Genomic DNA, 18,812 nt, shown 5'->3' on the forward strand with positions numbered 1-18,812 from the left:
GTCCGGCCCGCTTTTTGGAAACGTCACCACGCAGAGACCCGCCCGCAACTGGTGGATTCACGCTCAGCTTCTAGAGGGCAACATCCACAAATCCACATCATGCTGCAGGCCACCCAAGCCTATTTTTAATTTAATTTGAGCGTTACTCGTCAACTCCGTTGTCAAATATTTTAAAACATTTCAAGCATTTAAAATGTATATATATATATATATATATATATATATATATATATATATATATATATATATATAAATTATCATTATTTATCGGCTGCAAAGGCTCCAAAACGTTTAGAAAACCTTTTGTCAGGAGTTTGTTGTAAAGAATAAATAAATAAATCATATGGCCATCTCTTCATAAAAGAGATCATGCAAATCTGGTTGACCAACCCCTAGGTGGCGCCAAGCACTTTCTTAATCTGCCTTATAAATAAACTCACTTAATTGGCTTGTTTTTGTGTTAGTTGTTTTGTTTTATCCCGTATTTTTTTATTCTTATTATTCTCCTGTTATTTTACCTATTTTATTGCTTATTTCATCTGTGAAGCACATTGGTCACTTTGCTGTGTGTAGTGCTACACAAGTACAGATTGATTTATTAATTGATACTAACCTGCATCAGCACTAAAGGTGAATGATGCACAAAACTAGCAAAAGTAACAACTCTACCTGAAAACGACCAGATGATTTTTTAAATGTTAAAATTAGTTTAAATACGTTTAATAAATGAATTTATTTAATAATTACCATAGTAAAAAAACTATATATAAAATTTGAACGTCTTTAAGAAGATTTAATATATAATAAATCAAAAATGTTTACTTAGCATAATAAATCTGAAAACTAGTTTAAGTACAAGGTAGGTAGGCTGTCTAAATTCAGGTGATGAAACGCTGACTGTGCTGACGTGTATGGGTTCCCTCAGTTTCACGCATGCGCACACTAAAAACCCAGTCTGTAAAGTTAGTTCGACTGCGTCACACAAAAATGAAAGTCAGACTGCGAACTCTTCAGAGTAAAAATTACTATCCGATTATGAAAAAAATTACGTATCTAAAGACACTAGATGAATTTTATTTTGCTGTAAAATGTTAATCTGAGACAGGTTCAGTGTGATTCGTTGAGAAAACGACGTCAAGTTTACTTTAATTCCCTGGTGCGAGAGCGTGTCTTCGTCATTGGTGCTTTTATTTTGAAAAGCTTTCATGCCCCGTAAAGATGGCTGATTTGTCGTCGTCACGGCAGCGGAGCGACCCGGTGCTCTGTAGAGTTTGACGTGGCACTCCGCTTTTCTCAGAGAAGAAGAGGATCTCTCTCTCTGCCCCGCTGTTCAGGTAAATAACACAAACCAGGAATGATGACACCATTACAGCTCAAATGAATAATATTTCCTCCTCAGGTAACATTTAATGTGAAGCGAGGTCTCACAGCTGGAAACTTTGTAGCGCTTTCCGCTTACTCGCAAAGATGCCTTAATATGTAGTAACAATGTGATGTCATGCTTTTATAAAACGTATATTAAATCCAATGTTATTAAAGTACTATACCATTTTCAAAATGGCAAACATGCTCGGCAAATTGTGTTTTGATTAATGAAGAGTTGTAACGCCTTTTTTTCCTTTCTTTTTTTACCCATCATAACGGACTTTGACGTGGCAATTTTCGGAAGTTGCGCAGTTCCCCAAGTATAGAACCTCAAACTCCACCAAAACTGTCACAATGTATGTGTTAAATAGGTCGAATTGTGTTTAAAAGCGTTAGATGAAGTTGTTAATACGCAGCTGTTGCTTAATGACCCAGCTGTGCCCTGTGGCTGGTTTTTAAAAAGTTAATTATAGCTGCAGGGTCATAAGCTTACTGTATGAATACGTAGATTTAGTTGAAACTTATACAGTTACGATTTTTAAATGCCAAGATCCCGTACACATATTGTGATGTATTTTTGTTGTAATTTATGCAACGAGCCTGTGCACAATAAAACTCAACAGCACATGTTATTTTTTCCCCACTTTAAAACATAGTCACTTCCATTCATTAACTGCAGGTCTACCTGCATACTATTTTTTTCTTTGTATTAATTAATTTGAAATAGTTTGTAATTCTGCTTGATTTGCTTATAGCTCACCATAATCTGATTAGAAGATCAATACAGTTTTTTATTGATTACAGCTGGTTGTGTTCTAATAAGCCAGTTATGGCACTATAACTTTTTTTTCCAGAGTAATATTAATTACATTTTTCAATCTCAAATTGCAGTAGATATGGCAATTGTTAAAACAATACCATGTAAAATTATGCTAACTCCACAGTCTTATCATCTGGACCTCCCACTTGCAGTGAACGCTGAGCTTTTTTGCATAGTGGAGTTTAACCCCATGTAGGATTATCTTCTGTAATCTTGGGAAAACGTGTACAGGTCTGTAAAATGGTTGTTTATATCCACTAGGCACACCCATGCCTGATTACTGCCATACTTGTGAAATCAATGAAGCCGAACCTTCCTGACAGCACGAAGTAGGCTAAAAGTTATTGAAAGTCAACAATAATTCCCCAATTTAAGAAATAAGATCAGCTTCAAACAAAGTCATTAGCTTCCATATATATCTAAAAAAGGATTAGAAAGGAATTTTTAAGCTTTTAAACATATTTTCAATTTGGATCAAATTAAAAAAAAATTTGTCCTAAATGAACCAAGCTGGTACATCTACGGTAAGCTGGAAGTTTTCTCCCCTTAAATGTTATTTTCTTATTTACTTTTTATTTATTTTAATTGTCTAAAAATAAACTTCTTTTTAGGCTAATAAAAGTATGTTTAAATTAAGCAGTGGCAGTCAGTTCTGAATAAGCATTAAAGTATACACTTTAATTGTTTGAGTTGGCTTTAGTTAAACTTACTGCGTTTTACGGTGTGGTGTTCTTAGAAGAAAATTTAAACTGAAGCAATGCTGCTTTATCTATCAGGAAGCAAAGTCAAAGGTCTGCCACACGTTGTTGATAACAGAATGAGGTCAAATCTCAGCTGAGGCTCCCGTTGCTTGTTTACGTCCGGTTTACGCTACATACAAAATTAAATGAGCAACCACATAGAACTAATTTGTGTATTTTATAAACGTTATGTTTTACAGGTTGGTATGAGCAGACAGTGACAGCCGTCCCATCAGAATGAGCCAACAGGGTTACGTAGCTGCACCCCCATACTCCCAGGCCCAGCCGGGAATAGGGGGGTACCAAGGTGGATTTGGAGCTCCCCCTGCCCAGCCCCTCTATGGACATTATGGAGGACCACCTCAGGGATTTAATGCTCCACCAGCAGGTACAATCACATTTACAAAAATATGCTAAATGAGATGCTGTTTATCTGCTCAATCCAGCTTGTTATCAATATTTTATTTAAGTATTTCATTTTTTTCCTGTTTTCCTGCTCCATTAAATCACTGCTGCAACCAGCTGTTATGTACATAATTATTCTGACAATTTCCCAATTTAAATGCTACTACAAAAAGCTTTTGGCCTACCTTTGAAATGTTATCAGTGACGCAAAACTAACACTGCATCAGCGCTGAAGCTGGATGGTTATGAATACTTTTGCAAAGCACTTCATGTTTGTACGTCTTCTTTTAGTTTCTCCCTTTTGGCGACTTCATCTTCATCTCACTCTAGCTGTGAAAAGACACTGACTGAAAACATCAGCAGACGTGTCGATGTCCTGTTTATTTCTCTGCTGACAACTCACCAAGTGATGTTGCTCAGCACTGATTTGCATGCAAAGTGGGTAACAGAGATCTGATCACATAGGACAGCTTCTAATGTCAGCTATGAGTGGTCTTGTTTAGCTCTGTCTACATTTTTCTCAGTCAGCCAGGGTGCATGTTAATCTCAAATCTCAACACAGCCAGCGATTCATGCGTGGATTTACACTGGATTAGACGTTTGCAATATTCTAGTCTAAACTACCGCAGCAATATCTCAACCCACTCGTATAGGCATCCTTGTATTTCTCCCTGTTAATTTTAAAATAATTTTGTTTATGTTTTTATAAACCATTAAGTAAGTTAGCAGCTGCTTACTCAACAAATGTCCTGACTTTACAAACTTCTAGGTGGAAAGCATCTGCTTCTCAGCCACAGGAAAAAGTGTCAGAGCTGGTCATAAACTTCTCTATTACCTAATACTTTCAAGCTTTGTTTAAAGAGTCATTCCATGAAATAATTTCACTTTGCATTGTGTTTTAATAATTTTTCAGACATAGTCCTGTTATTTTCCTCTGTCACATCTCTCTACATCCATGAAACTTCTCTGTCGTCTTCCTTTTTTCCTCATCATATTTAACATCTTTTGTCCAATACATCAACATACCTCCAATTCACACACCAAAACCATCTAAGTGTTGCTTCCTCCAAGCTTGATGACATGTATTTATGTAATACATGGCAATAGAAGACTATCTGTTATTCATTGCAGGTATGATGAAGTCACCACCTACCTCACCTGCAGGAATGCCACCGCCTCCTGTATCCAGTCAGTACAATCCAAGTGTGCAGCAGAACGGTGCTCATCCCCAAAGGTAAATTCCTCGGAATAGCAGCTGGATAGAAAGGGAAATTCTGGAAATCATGACATTTGACTAAGGTATAAAACATTGACCTTACACCATAAAAGGTCATGAGCACACATACTTTCTAAATATTACCTTAATACTACTACGGACAGAATACCTTAGGTAAGAGGTATTCTGTCATTAGTAGAATCCACTGAATCAGTTTTAATTAAATAATCTGTTCTAACATTCTACAGGTATGCCTCTCCATCAGCTTCCTCTCCTCCCTATGGTCAGCCTTCACACTCTGTGTACAACAGCATGGCATCGCCTGCCCCTCCAACGCAGCAGGTTGCTAATCAGATGAGTGCTATGAACCTGGGCAGCTATGGTAAAGTTGTTGTTTACTGATGCTTCAGAGTTTTACGTTATCTTTAACACCTGACATTTCTTAATGTTTTGCCTTGTCCTCATAGCCCCAGGTGCCATGCAGAGTCACCCCCCTCCTCCAACAAGCTCTGTTGCCCAGCAACATTTCCAGACACCAGCTCCAGCAATGGGTCAGCCACAGATGCATTCAGCCCCAGCACCACACATGGCTTCTCAGAATCAGATGTCTCCGCCACAGTCACCCCTTACAAATATGCCGCCATCAGTACAACCAATGGGAGGACAGTCGATGGCTGGGGCGCCAATGGGAGGACAGTCGATGGCTGGGCCGCCAATGGGAGGACAGTCAATGGCTGGGCTGCCAATGGGAGGACAGTCAATGACAGGGCCACCAATGGGAGGACAGTCGATGGCTGGGCCACCAATGGGAGGACAGTTGATGGCTGGGCCACCAATGGGAGGACAGTCAATGACTGGGCCGCCAATGGCAGGCATGAACAGGTCTTTTCCTGGACCTCCACCTTCAGGCCAAGGAGCTTTCCAGCAACATGGTACAGGACCGGCTGCTCCGTCAGGTTACCCACAGCAATCAGGTAAATAGCTTGCAATGGCTTTCACAGCAGGGTTTTTTGTTGTTTTAAATTATATATTTTTCACATGCATTATATTAATTTTATATTTATTCACTATAATGTCAGAACTAACTAAGAATCAAACCCTTTATAGGACAGAACATAGGCTTTCTACACTTAGATCCTCTAATCGCTTTACACCACTGGCTCCGAAGTATAAAGTACACCGGTGAAAGAAAAACCTCATTTTGATTTGTTAAAATGTTAACATGCAGATAAAGATTTTAAAAACATACAACAACACGTAAAATCTTCCTATTAAAAAAAGCTGCATATTCGTCTGCATAGTTCTACAGTTAGATGGAGCAAGAAGTTCCTACTATGGCCTCCTGGAGGTAGCAAATCTTTGTCCGTGGTTCTGCATTCAGGAGTCTGGTAGAAGAGGTGGAAGCTTATCCATGATGTGTGTATACCACTATGAATTTTGTCTTCAGAGAATCTTAAGCAGGATCGGCAACACTGGACTCATTCCAAGTCTTCATAAGCCATAAGGAAAATTAAAATATTAATCAAAGGCAAATGTTTTGAGTATAACCTTAATTCTTTGTCTTTGATTCATTATTCTGATTATGACGCATTTCTTAAACTTACAGCTCAGTTTGGGGGACTCATGTCTGGACCCCAGCCAGGCACGCCAGGGGGCTTTCCTGGATCTCAAGGTGGACTTGCTGGTCCCCCTCAGAAGAAACTGGATCCTGACTCTATACCGAGCACAGTGAGTGTGCATAAACTATACCTGCTATATTACAATCTTTTCTGCTGTAGTTGTTCATTCTGACCCAAATGTTTGTTTTGTTGACAAAACCATAAACAACCTCTCTTTAATTCCATATGTGTTTGTTCTACTCTCAAATTCTGAAGGATTATCAAGTAAACTTTTTTTACTCCAACCTTTCTGCTGTTAGACCCAGGTTATTGAGGATGACAAAGCAAGGCTGGGAGGACAGGTCTTTAGCACAAACAGCAGAGGACAGGTCCCACCTCTTGTCACCACTGACTTCACAGTTCAGGATCAAGGTACCAATATTTTCGATCTGAAACGATCCTAAATGACTATTCAGACAACTGGTATTGATTTGTGTTTTATTTGTACATAACTGATTCAATGATGAGGCTTTTTGACGTCACAGAAGACAAACACCTGTGATTGGTTCGTTTGCACCCCCATTTAATCTACTGGCTGGATTATATGAATATGAAGCATATCCCACATTATCCAGCATACCCAATATAATAGGCTCGTTATTTCTGGTTGATGTGTCTGAGCTTCGGTTGAGAGTGATCCTCAAAGCAGTAATCTTAAAAACTTTCATTTAATGCAGGTCAAACAATAGGAATATATGTTCAATATGAACATTTGTTCTTAGTTTTAAGTATCATAACTACCAGAAATAAATGTCTTCTTTTTCCTTTTTAGAGCAACAGCAGTGTTCAATTTAAGATGCATTTTATTATGTTATGAAATATCATTTTTAATACATTTACAATGTCTGGTTAAGTTGCAACATTACTTTGATAGTGATAAATAAATTAGCTACAATTAGAACAAAAGTGTTTCTCATTATGATGTGTCCAATGATATTGAAATGTTGCTTTGTTGACTGCAGGGAATGCCAGTCCAAGATTTATACGCTGCACGACGTACTCACTGCCCTGCACCGCTGAGCTGGCCAAACAGTGCCAAGTGCCTCTCGCTTCCATCATTAAACCATTTGCCAAGTTGCCCAAAAATGAGGTGAGCTTCACTTTTACTCTGACCATCACACAGAGAAGGAAGATAAGGTTACGATTCACTTAAACAGCAGTGTTTTGATGTTAGTTGAGCATTTACTCAACACTCGGATGGTTCTTTTGTTGTACTGTTTTGTCTGTCTGCAGAAGAAATTGACTTTTTCTTTTGTAATGCAGCATGAACTCTAAATTATGCAGAGTTCAGGAAAGCTGTTTTATATCCATCTGCTTAGTAGTGGCATTTACAGTTGGTTTTATTCAATTAGTGAACAAACTTATTACCATATGCCTGAATTTTTTTTTCAAAGAAATTGTCATTGTTTGAAGGTCTTAATTTGTCCTTTGAATAACCTCCTTTAGATGATTATTGGAAGAAGAATACTCACTTAGATATTTTCCATCTCCACTCTCTCTGTCCCAGATGCCACATGGCCTTTTTAGGAAATGTTAGCTCTCCTCATCTGGCTTTTAGACCTAGCACTTAGTGTTAGATCTGCAGGGCCAAATAAAAAACAAATGTGGTTTAGACAAAAAGTCTTAAAGGTGATATTTTCTCCTCACTTATTGAGCACATTGCATTTGGACATAGCTCAAAAATCATCTTATCGGGCATAAGAGTTACTTTGTGTAACTGGTTTTAATATGTGAACCTAGAAAACACCTGTAGAATACTAAATTCTTTCAAATATTGCTGTTCTAATAGTAAACTATTTTCTTAACATAACTTAAAGCAACGTTTAGTTTCTCATGCATAAAAGAATCATTGGAAAACTCTTCAGTAGATAGGAAGTTGTCAGAGTGCCTCGCAAAAGAATCCGTGCCCTTTGAACTTTTTTTTACATTACAACCGAAAACTTTAATATATGGCAACCTTGTAGGACATCTTTTAACAGGTTTCTTCTGTTGTTCAGACTCCTCTGTATGTTGTGAACCATGGTGAGACGGGCCCAATACGCTGCAATCGATGTAAGGCCTACATGTGCCCCTACATGCAGTTCATCGACGGCGGTCGTCGCTATCAGTGCAGTTTCTGCAACTGTGTCAATGAAGGTATGGCACGAAGAAAATGAGACTGTGTTAAATTCTTTTAATGTAATAAGGAGTGAAATAATATATGAGAGAATGTTACATTAAGTGTCATTCTTTGCATTCTCGTCAAGTGCCGGTCTTCTACTTTCAACACCTGGACCACATGGGCCGTAGGGTGGACTTCTACGAGAGGCCTGAGCTTTCCCTGGGATCCTATGAGTTTGTTGCCACGCTTGATTATTGCAAGGTAAACTACAAGATCTGGCTGCGGTTATCCTGTTTACACAATGCTGACTTAAAATGATTTGATTAATACAGACAAATAACTACATTTATCAGCTCTGTTCCTGTTTATGGCACTGATTATAAACACCACAGTTGGATCCGACCATCAGAGCATCAATACTGTATGCAAGATTTTCCAGAGACTGTTACTCATTGTACGAATTAGTCTGGCAAGGACATATGGTTGGACAAAAGTCTTGAGCACACTGAAAACAGAGGACAATGGGGAGACGGTGATGTAAATTATCTGTGTCCCAAACGAGGACAGCTGCTAATGTAAACAACATGAGAGGTTTCAACTTAGTTACTCCACTGATCTATTTTTATTCTGCTTACAACAAATGAGACAAAGCAATCAGAGTGAAACCTTTCAAACACAAGTACAACTCTCGTGTTTTACAGAACTAAAACAATGTGGACATGGATTTTTTATATATTTTTTGCAAATAAAAGTCTGACAATTCTGACATCCATATATATTCAGCCCCCTTCCTTTGAGATTGCTAAATAAAACCCACTTTTTTTTACTAATCATTTGCCTTCAGAAGTCATTGGATTGGTAAAATATAGAGGACCAAAACAGACAAAATTAAATAAATGCATCTTTAATAACTAAATGTACACTTAAATAAAGTTTAATTAAGTGCTTAAGTTATTGCACATGTCATAAAATCATTAAAATGCAACCCTAGAATAAGTGATGCAGATAATTAATTAATTGTATTTATTTCATGATTCCTGTTCCAGCAGCATCAAATAATTTTATTTGTCAAAATCGCAAGTGGAGGAGCGGGGCTTACACCGATCTGTTTAACTCCATTAGTTAAACGGCATAATGGAGAACTGTCATGGAAGCTGTTTTGTTACCACCTCCCTTTAAGTGTCAGCTTAAGAAATTGTTACTGTGTGCGCAAGAGGAAATCACTTTTATATCACTAGTTGTCCACCTTGAGAGAATAAAATATTGATCAACACAACTGCGTTTTTTCCCCTCACAGAACAACAAGCCTCCCAATCCTCCTGCCTATATCTTCATGATTGATGTGTCCTACACCAACATCAAAAGCGGACTGGTCAAACTGGTATGCGATGAGCTCAAGACTCTGCTGGAGAAGCTGCCCAGGTACAAGCAATATTACTAAAAACTAGTTTGTTTATTCCCAGCCGAGTAAATCGGTGCTACAATTCGCATCCAACATCTGACTAATTGGGGGAGATAAAAAAAAATCAGCAAAAACAGTTTGTTCTTTTAGTCAAGTGAAGGTTTCATAGTTTTGCTATCAGTGAAATGATAAAAACAGAACTCCTTGAGCTTCAGCCACATTTTGCTGACATTTTGATTTATCTTTGAGAACAGCTTGCTCTTCTCCAGGTTACTCCTTACATGCTCCTTTAGTGCCAGCAACAATATCTGTTCTTTTTGCTGTCATGACTTTATAGCTCAGATGATGCCAAAAACATACTGTGAATAAAAATCTGTCAGTTCAGTTCGACTTGCTTTATGTTGGCCACCTGTCCTGCCAAATGTGTGCCGAATTAATATGGCATTCATTAAAAAGTTACATTAAAAAGCAAACCAAATTATGTAGAGTGAGGACACGTCAGAGCCGTTAATGAGTCGTACTTTTCCTTTAAAGGGAATACGAATGTGGATAAGTTAAATAGAACTATATGGAAATAGCATTTGGCACTTGCAGTGTTGGCAAAGTGTGATTGTCTTCTGTGTTGTGGTAAATATCAGTGGGTTTTTGTGGAATATCTGCAGATTCACAGAATACCTGTAGACTGACCTAACGCCAATGGTGAGATGAAGAGGTTCTTTATTCATGAGTCCATGAATCACAAATATAGCCCTCAGAAGAAGCCAAACATCACCAAACAAACCCCTCAGGGATCGTGTTCCAGTCATACAGGGATGTTTATACTTGACTTGGAAGGTCTTCTTGTTAAATGAAACAATGCAGTGAAGCCCAAAGATAAGCCAGGTTCTTGTCTAAACTGTTCATCTTCTTCTTCTTTATCTGTTTTGCCTCATGCAGCTCAAACATCTTTATTCAGAGGTTTTCAAAATCAGATTTAGTAAGAACCCTCTTTCGTAATTCACAGTCCAGCTCCAGATGATTTCATAGTCTCGTAGGCATTTTATTTTGGCTTTGACCGTTTTGTGATGCCACAAAACGGTCGCAAAATGGCATCACAAAAGTGTAATGAAGTTTAAAAATAACAATTCAAGGTACAACTCTGAATTTATGATGGATTTTCTTAGTTTACAGGGTCAGAAATACAAATACAAGTTTGAGTAAAGCTCAAATGTTTTGCTAAATATCTTTCAGCATGCTGCAGAGAAACCACCATCAACAAGCTTCTATCTAGCATATTTGTAGAAGGATGTTTGTTATTCTATTGACAGTCTTGGCAGAGCTCATGTAGCTCTACTGTAATTAATCTCTCACTATAGGAGCATCAGAAATACACACAAATAAAATGATTACAGGAAGTTCTGGAAAAAAAAGAAAATCAATTAGCAATAGTTAGAACTTGCCTTCAGTGATGCCAAGCAACTAATTGTTTGTCTCCTTTCACCGCTGAGCTTTTTTTCAAGATGGCGTTGAGCTGGTTCTTCCAGAGCTCAGTCGAGTATGAAGGTTTTGGGCCAGGGGTTCCCCTCTCAGTGGTGTTGTAACATTCATTTCACTGTGGAGAAGACACAGATGTTCCAGTTTATAAGAGTTACCCATTGTTGGTGCGTCTGTTTATATTTGCATTTTTACCTTGTGTGAATCAGAGACCAGTTCTTGTGACACTGCACCCTAGAACAAAGAACAAATCATTAAACCTTGCATATTAATATTCGGATCGGAACTGTAGGTTTGCTATATCCAAGATTTCCAGGTTAACAAATGTGTGTCTTCATGAGAGAAAATAATTTACTTTCCCCCAGAACTAATCCAGTTATTTGTTTCCTTAACTAATAGAATATTTCCTCTCCTCTGTTCACTGCGCCTGGCTTGATTCTAGTTGAGGCCACCCTGAAGGGAACCTGATGCCCTCCTTAAAGTCTTCTATATATATTTTTTTTTTGGCTGATTCCAGGGAGGACGGAGCAGAGGCCTCAGCAATAAAAGTGGGCTTTGTTACTTATAACAAGGTGCTTCACTTCTACAACGTGAAGAGCGCTCTGGCCCAGCCGCAGATGATGGTGGTGTCAGACACAGCCGAAATGTTCGTCCCGCTGCTCGACGGCTTTCTCGTGAATTACCAGGACTCCAGGGCCGTCATCTACAAGTAAGACACATACCACAACATATCTCAACAAATGAGTGTCCGTGGACTGCAAGTTGGAAGCGAGCAAATGTCTCCGCTGACGGCCCCCATTCAGTCAGCAGGGCTGGCAGCTGTTGGCTTTGACCAGCTTTTAATCTCTCCTCTCTTCAGCCTCTTGGATCAGATCCCCGACATGTTTGCAGACACCAACGAGAGCGAGACGGTCTTCGCTCCCGTCATCCAGGCTGGAGTGGAGGCGTTTAAGGTTAGCAACAGCGTGACATGTGTCAGCGTGTAGGGGGACAACGGCAGCACTTCCTGTCATCATGTCGTCGTGCGCTGCTTTGAGTTTATATGAGCACTTAACGATGTTTCCGTTTGTGTGTTGGGTTCTCACAGGCCGAAGGATTCTGTTTTCTGGAAGTAGAAATATGTGCTCTTTTCTCTTTAAAGGTCCCCTCCATGACTTATGGAAAAGTTTAGTACTTAGAGCTTTCTCCCAGTCAATCTTCCTGTACATCTGAATAGCACTGCATGCAGTTCATTCAAAATCCATTAGCAGTCCATGGTTGCACAAAGTAAAATCAGACAAACCAGCATACAAATAAAAAAATATCAATTCAAAATATGAAACCACAGGACAATAACAACTAAAATCACACACAAACACTGAAACCAGTGTTTGAAGTGATCATTGTTTCCGATTCATGGGACTACAGACTGGAGTCCACTTAGGCAAGCAGCAGTTTATTTTCTCAATCTATTGTTTGTGTTCAGTTAAAGCAGACGGCTTGTTTCTCTGATGCAAGATCAGGGTTTATGGTTAACTGGAAGCAGTAGATATAACACAATATTGCAGAACTAGACTATTTACATATCAGTTTGCTCCACTTCTGAATTTTTTTTGCACAGATTTTTGTTGCTACACAAGCCAAATTGTGCCAACCCAGTCAGATTTGCATGTGATCTGTTGTCGTCCTTCCAGGCAGCAGAGTGCAGCGGGAAGCTCTTCATCTTCCACTCGTCCATGCCCACCGCTGAGGCTCCGGGGAAACTGAAGAACAGAGACGACAAAAAGCTGGTCAACACCGACAAGGAGAAAGTGAGCTCCTTTTTTAGATGAACTTTCTTTAAATGTCGGTTTAGAGCCAGCTCATTAAGAGTGGACGATGTCTTACCCAACACTGATGGCCTTGTTTGTACAATAGACCCTTTTCCAGCCTCAGAAGGGAGTGTATGAGCAGCTGTCTAAAGACTGCGTGGCACAAGGATGCTGCGTTGATCTCTTCCTCTTCCCCAGCCAGTACCTCGACTTGGCCTCCATGGCCGACGTGCCTTCACACACCGGAGGCTCCGTCTACAAGTATAATAACTTCCAGGTAACGAGCTCAGCCTAAATACTTCCAGTCTTGTTGCGCAACAAGCTCTCAAGACACTGCAGAAGCACAATTTGCAACTCTTATGGTTCTTTCCTGAGTCATTTTTATGATTACGTGGAGCTGTGTCAGTGTTACCTTATGCTCAAACAGGAGGAGGGATTGCTGCAAAGTAAAGAGCTGAATGGAAACAGCTGTGCTCCCTGAGATGGAAAACTAGCATTTGACTGCTTTGTATTCTCACTAGAATCACAGTGAAATGCTTCTGATTAAAGTGGAACCCATTCAGTTTGATTGATATGGGCTTAAATTTCTTTTATAAATGTAATCAGTTTGCTCTCTGAAGTGCCTTGAGACGACACGTGCACTAAACTAATGAAATAAATAACATTGCAATTTAAACAGATCTAGAAAAATGTCTAAACTATCCTGCAAAAATTCAGAGGAACAAATAACTCAAGTAACCCACTTATGAAGACAATAAGCAGGAGTCTTTTTGTTAGTAAAACTGAATTCTCTAATGCCACATATAAAACATTTGGTACTTGTTTTCGCAAGTCAAGATCTTTTATTTGTCTTCTGCCCTCTGGTGGAGTATCTAAGTATTACAAATAGCAGGAGAGTTTTATTCCAGACGGCTATTCACTCACTGTGTAGGAAACAAGAGTCCAGTTTTTAGATTGTGACAAAAAGTAAAATGTCAAAAAGATTATAAAACAAATGTTAGTTACACAACAAATAAACAATAAGGATTGTTTTCATAAACAACTGAAAAGATGTGCATTAATTCTGATGCTTAAGTTCTGCACTTTATTTAGTAGCTAGATTTAATTTGTAAAAACCGTAATACATTTACACCTTGATTTATATGTGTCAAAGCATCTAACAAAGTCCTAAAAGATGATTAAAGTATGGCGTTTTCTATTTCTTGCACCCAATCTTTTAAAGATAATATAAACGTAATCTTCATGCAGAGTTTTATGAAGTCACAAAGTGAAATCTAAATTCCTCCGAGATGTTAGGATGTATTTACTTTTACTAATTTCTCAGCCTGTTTGGCCAAACAAGACCAAATAGTGACAATAGTGCCATCTGCTGGCAGGTGGCGACCGATGGGGAGCACTTCCTCAGAGACCTGAGGAAGGATTTGCAGAAGAGCCTGGGATTCGATGCCGTAATGAGAGTCCGCACCAGTACAGGTAAAGAAAAGCAATCCTTTAAGTCCTATTGTTAAAGTTGGCCACCAGGTGTTTTGCACAGTGCCGTGTGTGTGACCCTCCAGGCTTCAGGGCCACAGACTTCTTCGGGGCCATTTACATGAACAACACCACGGACGTGGAGATGGCGGCTGTGGACTGCGACAAGGCTGTGACCGTGGAGTTCAAGCACGACGACACTCTCAGCGAGGAGTCGGGGGCTTTTATGCAGGTCCGCCTCTCAGAAACAAGATCCGCTTAATAAACATGGCGACGGATCCTGTTGAGAACATTTCATTGTTCTTTAATTCCCAGTGCGCTTTGCTGTACACCACCATCAGCGGTCAGCGACGCCTCCGCATCCACAACCTGAGCCTGAACTGCACCTCGCAGCTGTCTGAGCTGTACAAGTGCTGCGAGACGGACTCGCTCATCAACTTTTTCGCCAAATCAGGTCAGCTCCTGTTTTAACGCTTAAAGTAGAAAAAAAAAAGTGTCCCCTGGTTCAGAGGATTAAATATCTTAGTTGAACCCACAAAGGAGAAGCTGGTTACAGGCACACGCTGGCTCACCAGTCAGGAATGTGAAAACAGCTATTTGTGTCTGAATCACAAAAACCAGGACAGGGCATCGGATATCATTTAGGCAGACGAGGCTCAAACAGAACATCTCGTTGTGTGTGACACACAGGTTTCCAAAACCGTTCTTTAAACTTTATGAGTTTTATTTCTTATAGTTTCTGCTATGTCAGCTTTTTTTTTTTTTTTTTTTTTTGAAAGGTGATTGGAGCTAATTTACTGTAAATGTTTCTACCTAGATGACAAGAATGTTCTTCTTTTCGTTGAAGTTGGAGTAAATGTGAAGGAACACTGAGGTTATGTCTTAAAGGTCATTTTTAAAGAACTGCGTAAGTGTTTAAAAGTTCAGCCTTACTGCCTCCAGCTTACCGTGCCATACTGAACCAGCCTGTGAAGAACGTGAGGGACATCCTGGTCAACCAGACGGCCCACATGTTGGCCTGCTACAGGAAGAACTGCGCCAGCCCATCAGCTGCAAGCCAGGTCGGAGAAACAAAGGAATAAACATTGAGCGATTCTCGTTTTAGCATCAAAAGCTCCTGTTTAACTGTATTTTTCTGCATGCAGCTGATCCTGCCTGATTCCATGAAAGTGTTCCCAGTCTACATGAACAGCCTGATGAAAACGGCTCCACTAGTGGGCAGCACTGAGCTCTCCACAGACGACAGGGCCCACCAGCGGCTGTCTGTCATGGCTATGGGGGTGGAGGACAGCCAGCTGCAGCTCTACCCTCGCCTCATCCCGCTGGTAGGTGCAAGCAGACAAACCGTGCATGGTCAGCGGTTTCTTTGATCAAAACGTCAGCGAAACCGTGCTTCCTGTCTCCCAGCACGACGTGGACGTTAGCGGCGAGGCGGTGCCTGCTCCGGTCCGCTGCTCTGAGGAACGCCTCTCAGACTCCGGCCTGTTTCTGCTGGAGAACGGGCACTCCATCTTCCTGTGGCTGGGCCAAGCGAGCCCGCCGGATCTGATCCAGAGCCTCTTCAACGTGCCCTCGCTCGCCCATTTGCAGCAAGAACACATGGTGAGAAATCAATTCATTACGCACCGGATGCAACGCTTTGTCCCTTTAGTCTCCAGATGAATTTAATGGGAATTAGAACGACTAGGTGTGTTAATGTGGCCTAGAATCACAAATGCCACTTCTTCTTTTCTTGTAATCGTTACTAGAATCAATATTACAAACCTGTGCTTTAAACTTTAACCTTCTTTGTGTGCTTAGTTCACACTGCCAGAGCTGGACAACCCGCTGTCAAAGAAGGTCCGAGCCATCATCAGTGAGCTGCTGGAGAAAAGGCCAAACTCTATGAAGGTAACAACTAAAACAATAACAAGCTGCTATCAAAGGAGGAAATAAAGAGTTAAAGATACACTTTTAAATGATAAAGCAACAATTATTAGGATTGGACATGATAAAACCCACTAGAAGAGATCATACATGAAAAGTGGAAGGAAAATAATTTGTGGTTTCCATGTTTTCTCACAGTACATGCTAATAACATGTATTCACCCCAAGATACTTTATAGAAACACTTTTAACTTGAAATGAACCTCAGAGCTTTAAGAGAATTAAATTTCTGCCCGTTCTTTGCAACATAACTATTCAAAGCATATATTATTTTATAACCAAACCCTTCTTCAAATGTCTGCATAACTTTGTGTTTACATTACCTACAGGTGGACTCTAATTACTACTTAGACAACAAGTTGCACTGACCTAATTTTTGGGGATAAATACAAACGCACACAGATTTTCAGATGTTTTTAGAAGAAGTTAAATCATACATTTTCTTTTTCTTCTACTTTACAATCATCTACCATTGTGTTATAGATAGAATTTTTGTGATTGTAATGTGACAAAAGGTGAAAGTTCAGAATTTGAGCTCATTTGTAAGGCGGGTGTATGGCGCCAGTATTTATGAGAAACATGTAGATGTAAAGTAAAAAAATAAACTACACAGTTTCTAGAATATTGGACAAAAAATGTAATGTAATGTAGAATTAATCACGCAATACTCTACCACATAAAAACCCAATAAGAGGAAGTGAGAAAGGTGTAACAGTTTCTCCTGGTGTTACCTGGAGTCCTTACATCATCATGAAGTTTCCAGCTCCTTTACAAAGAGCAAACCTGTAACATTTCTCTCATCCTGCTCAGCTGCAGATCGTGAGGCAGAGAGACAAACCGGAGATGTTGTTCCGTCAGCTCCTGGTGGAGGACAAAGGCCTGCACGGCGGCGCCTCCTACATGGACTTCCTGTGCTACGTTCACCGGGAAATCAGGCAGCTGCTCACCTAAGCTGACACACCTGGCCTCAGAACATTTCAGATGATCCGTAACGCATTTCCAAGAGATAACGTGACTGCAGACAGCCTTCAAGAAGCCCAGAGCCCAAAGCTGCCTCTGGGACGGTTTGATCTGCAAAATAACATCTCGTCGTTAAGAGCTTGCAGTAAATGAGGATCTAAAACCCACTTTGACCTCAGCAATACACCAACCAGTCTAATCTCATTACTTTGTAAATTATTTTCTGGAAAAGACAAAAAGGGTTATTTGTGTAGACATTTTGTGTTAATCTTCCAAGAAGAAGTATTTAAGTTGTTATTTTTCAAACAATAAATACTCAATATTTAAAATGGCTTTTAGATGTTTATCATGTTTACTTTACCATCTGACTGGAAAGTGCTTTACAGTAACCAGATGAAAAATTCAAAAACGTAAGGACGACGACAGCGAAACAAGCGTCTGGCTGCAGGAGCTGAAATTCTGTCCTGCTTTTACGCCAGGAGTGACTCAAAGCGTTCGATTCTCACATGCCTCCTCCGAAAGGCGCATTCTTTGTCCATTTATGGCTGAGCTTCCATCCGCACGACCTGCAGCGACGCAGAAAGAGCTTTGTTTTGCTGTTCTGAGCTCTTGGCGAAGCGAACGCAGCTGTCGCTCGGCAGCAAACGAGGGCAGGAGGAGAAAAGACATTTCTTCTCTCTTCTTGCCTCAAGTCCTTGAGCTGCTGCTGCTGAAAGGGAAAACATCTAGTGAGACAAAAGACTGGGTGGCTGGAAGACATCAAAAAGATTTTGAATTTGTTTCTGTCATGAGTTGCACATTTTTATAGAAGGTAAATTTTAAACCAAATTAAAAAAAACTTATTCAATAAATGCAAAATCAAATTTAGCCAAAGCGTCAGCTTACTTTCAGTGTATAGATCCATTAAATGTACGTAGAAAGAGCTTTCAGTACTGTATCTTCATGCTATTCCAGATATTATCCTGTCCTGTATGATGCAGCCAGTATATTCGTTTTTTTTTTTTTTGTATTTACACAATATTACCAAATGCCTTAAGTTGATTTATTTGTTAATATTTCTGCCAGAGAAGTAAAAGACCAGCAGGTGTGTCACTTTAGTTTGTATGCAAACTTATCTCAGGTGATTTCTGTCCATTACTATTTCAAGTTGTAGGCAGTGATTTGGTTTGAGCTGGAATGATGGAGCGACTCGACGGTCTTTGATGCTTGTTCCTTTTCCTAACTGTAAACAACTTTTTGTTTTTGGTAATTAAACTTTCGACTGAAACAGTTTCGCTCATTTGTTTCTTTGCAGTCACTGCAGTAAAGAAATTAGGATATCATCAAAAACATTAATTCAAGTAGTGATACTCATTTAGATTCATTGCACACACTGATGTTTTACTTCTGCTCATTTTGATGACTCACAACTAATAAAAAAAAAAAAGTCCAAGATTTAGAATATTGAATAAGATCAATTGTTTTAGTACAAAAATGCTCCGTCTAG

General features: G+C 39.6%; 1 protein-coding gene and 1 long non-coding RNA gene across 2 annotated transcripts; one reads left to right on the forward strand and one right to left on the reverse strand.

Moving 5' to 3' along the window:
* The first annotated feature begins 1,190 nt into the window (after positions 1–1,190).
* On the forward strand, positions 1,191–18,593 carry sec24d (SEC24 homolog D, COPII coat complex component). Its single transcript, XM_008435797.3, has 23 exons — positions 1,191–1,334; positions 3,126–3,313; positions 4,462–4,564; positions 4,795–4,928; positions 5,014–5,520; positions 6,153–6,274; positions 6,465–6,576; positions 7,167–7,294; positions 8,202–8,340; positions 8,451–8,566; positions 9,603–9,727; positions 11,698–11,889; positions 12,040–12,133; positions 12,854–12,970; positions 13,077–13,247; positions 14,347–14,443; positions 14,527–14,672; positions 14,756–14,894; positions 15,383–15,501; positions 15,586–15,765; positions 15,848–16,042; positions 16,241–16,330; positions 17,177–18,593. The coding sequence occupies exons 2-23, from the start codon at positions 3,163–3,165 to the stop codon at positions 17,315–17,317; spliced, it is 3,318 nt and encodes a 1,105-aa protein (XP_008434019.2). The 5' UTR covers positions 1,191–1,334; positions 3,126–3,162; the 3' UTR covers positions 17,318–18,593.
* LOC103480684 (uncharacterized) lies at positions 11,103–13,187 on the reverse strand. The gene is made up of 3 exons (XR_001777534.2): positions 13,047–13,187; positions 12,815–12,922; positions 11,103–11,298 (listed from the first exon to the last, which is right to left on the reverse strand). It is a non-coding gene; the product is annotated as an uncharacterized LOC103480684 (long non-coding RNA).
* Positions 18,594–18,812: the final 219 nt, after the last annotated feature.

The sequence above is a fragment of the Poecilia reticulata genome, chromosome 18, assembly GCF_904066995.2.
Source record: "Poecilia reticulata chromosome 18, P_reticulata-male-v2, whole genome shotgun sequence".
Taxonomy (NCBI): Eukaryota; Metazoa; Chordata; class Actinopteri; order Cyprinodontiformes; family Poeciliidae; genus Poecilia; species Poecilia reticulata.

Coding starts and splice junctions, on each gene's coding strand:
- sec24d (XM_008435797.3), top strand. CDS start 3,163: ATGAGCCAACAGGGTTACGTAGCTGCACCCCCATACTCCCAGGCCCAG. Junction 9,728..11,697: donor CTGCTGGAGAAGCTGCCCAG/GTACAAGCAATA, acceptor GGCTGATTCCAG/GGAGGACGGAGCAGAGGCCT. Junction 15,766..15,847: donor ACCCTCGCCTCATCCCGCTG/GTAGGTGCAAGC, acceptor CCTGTCTCCCAG/CACGACGTGGACGTTAGCGG.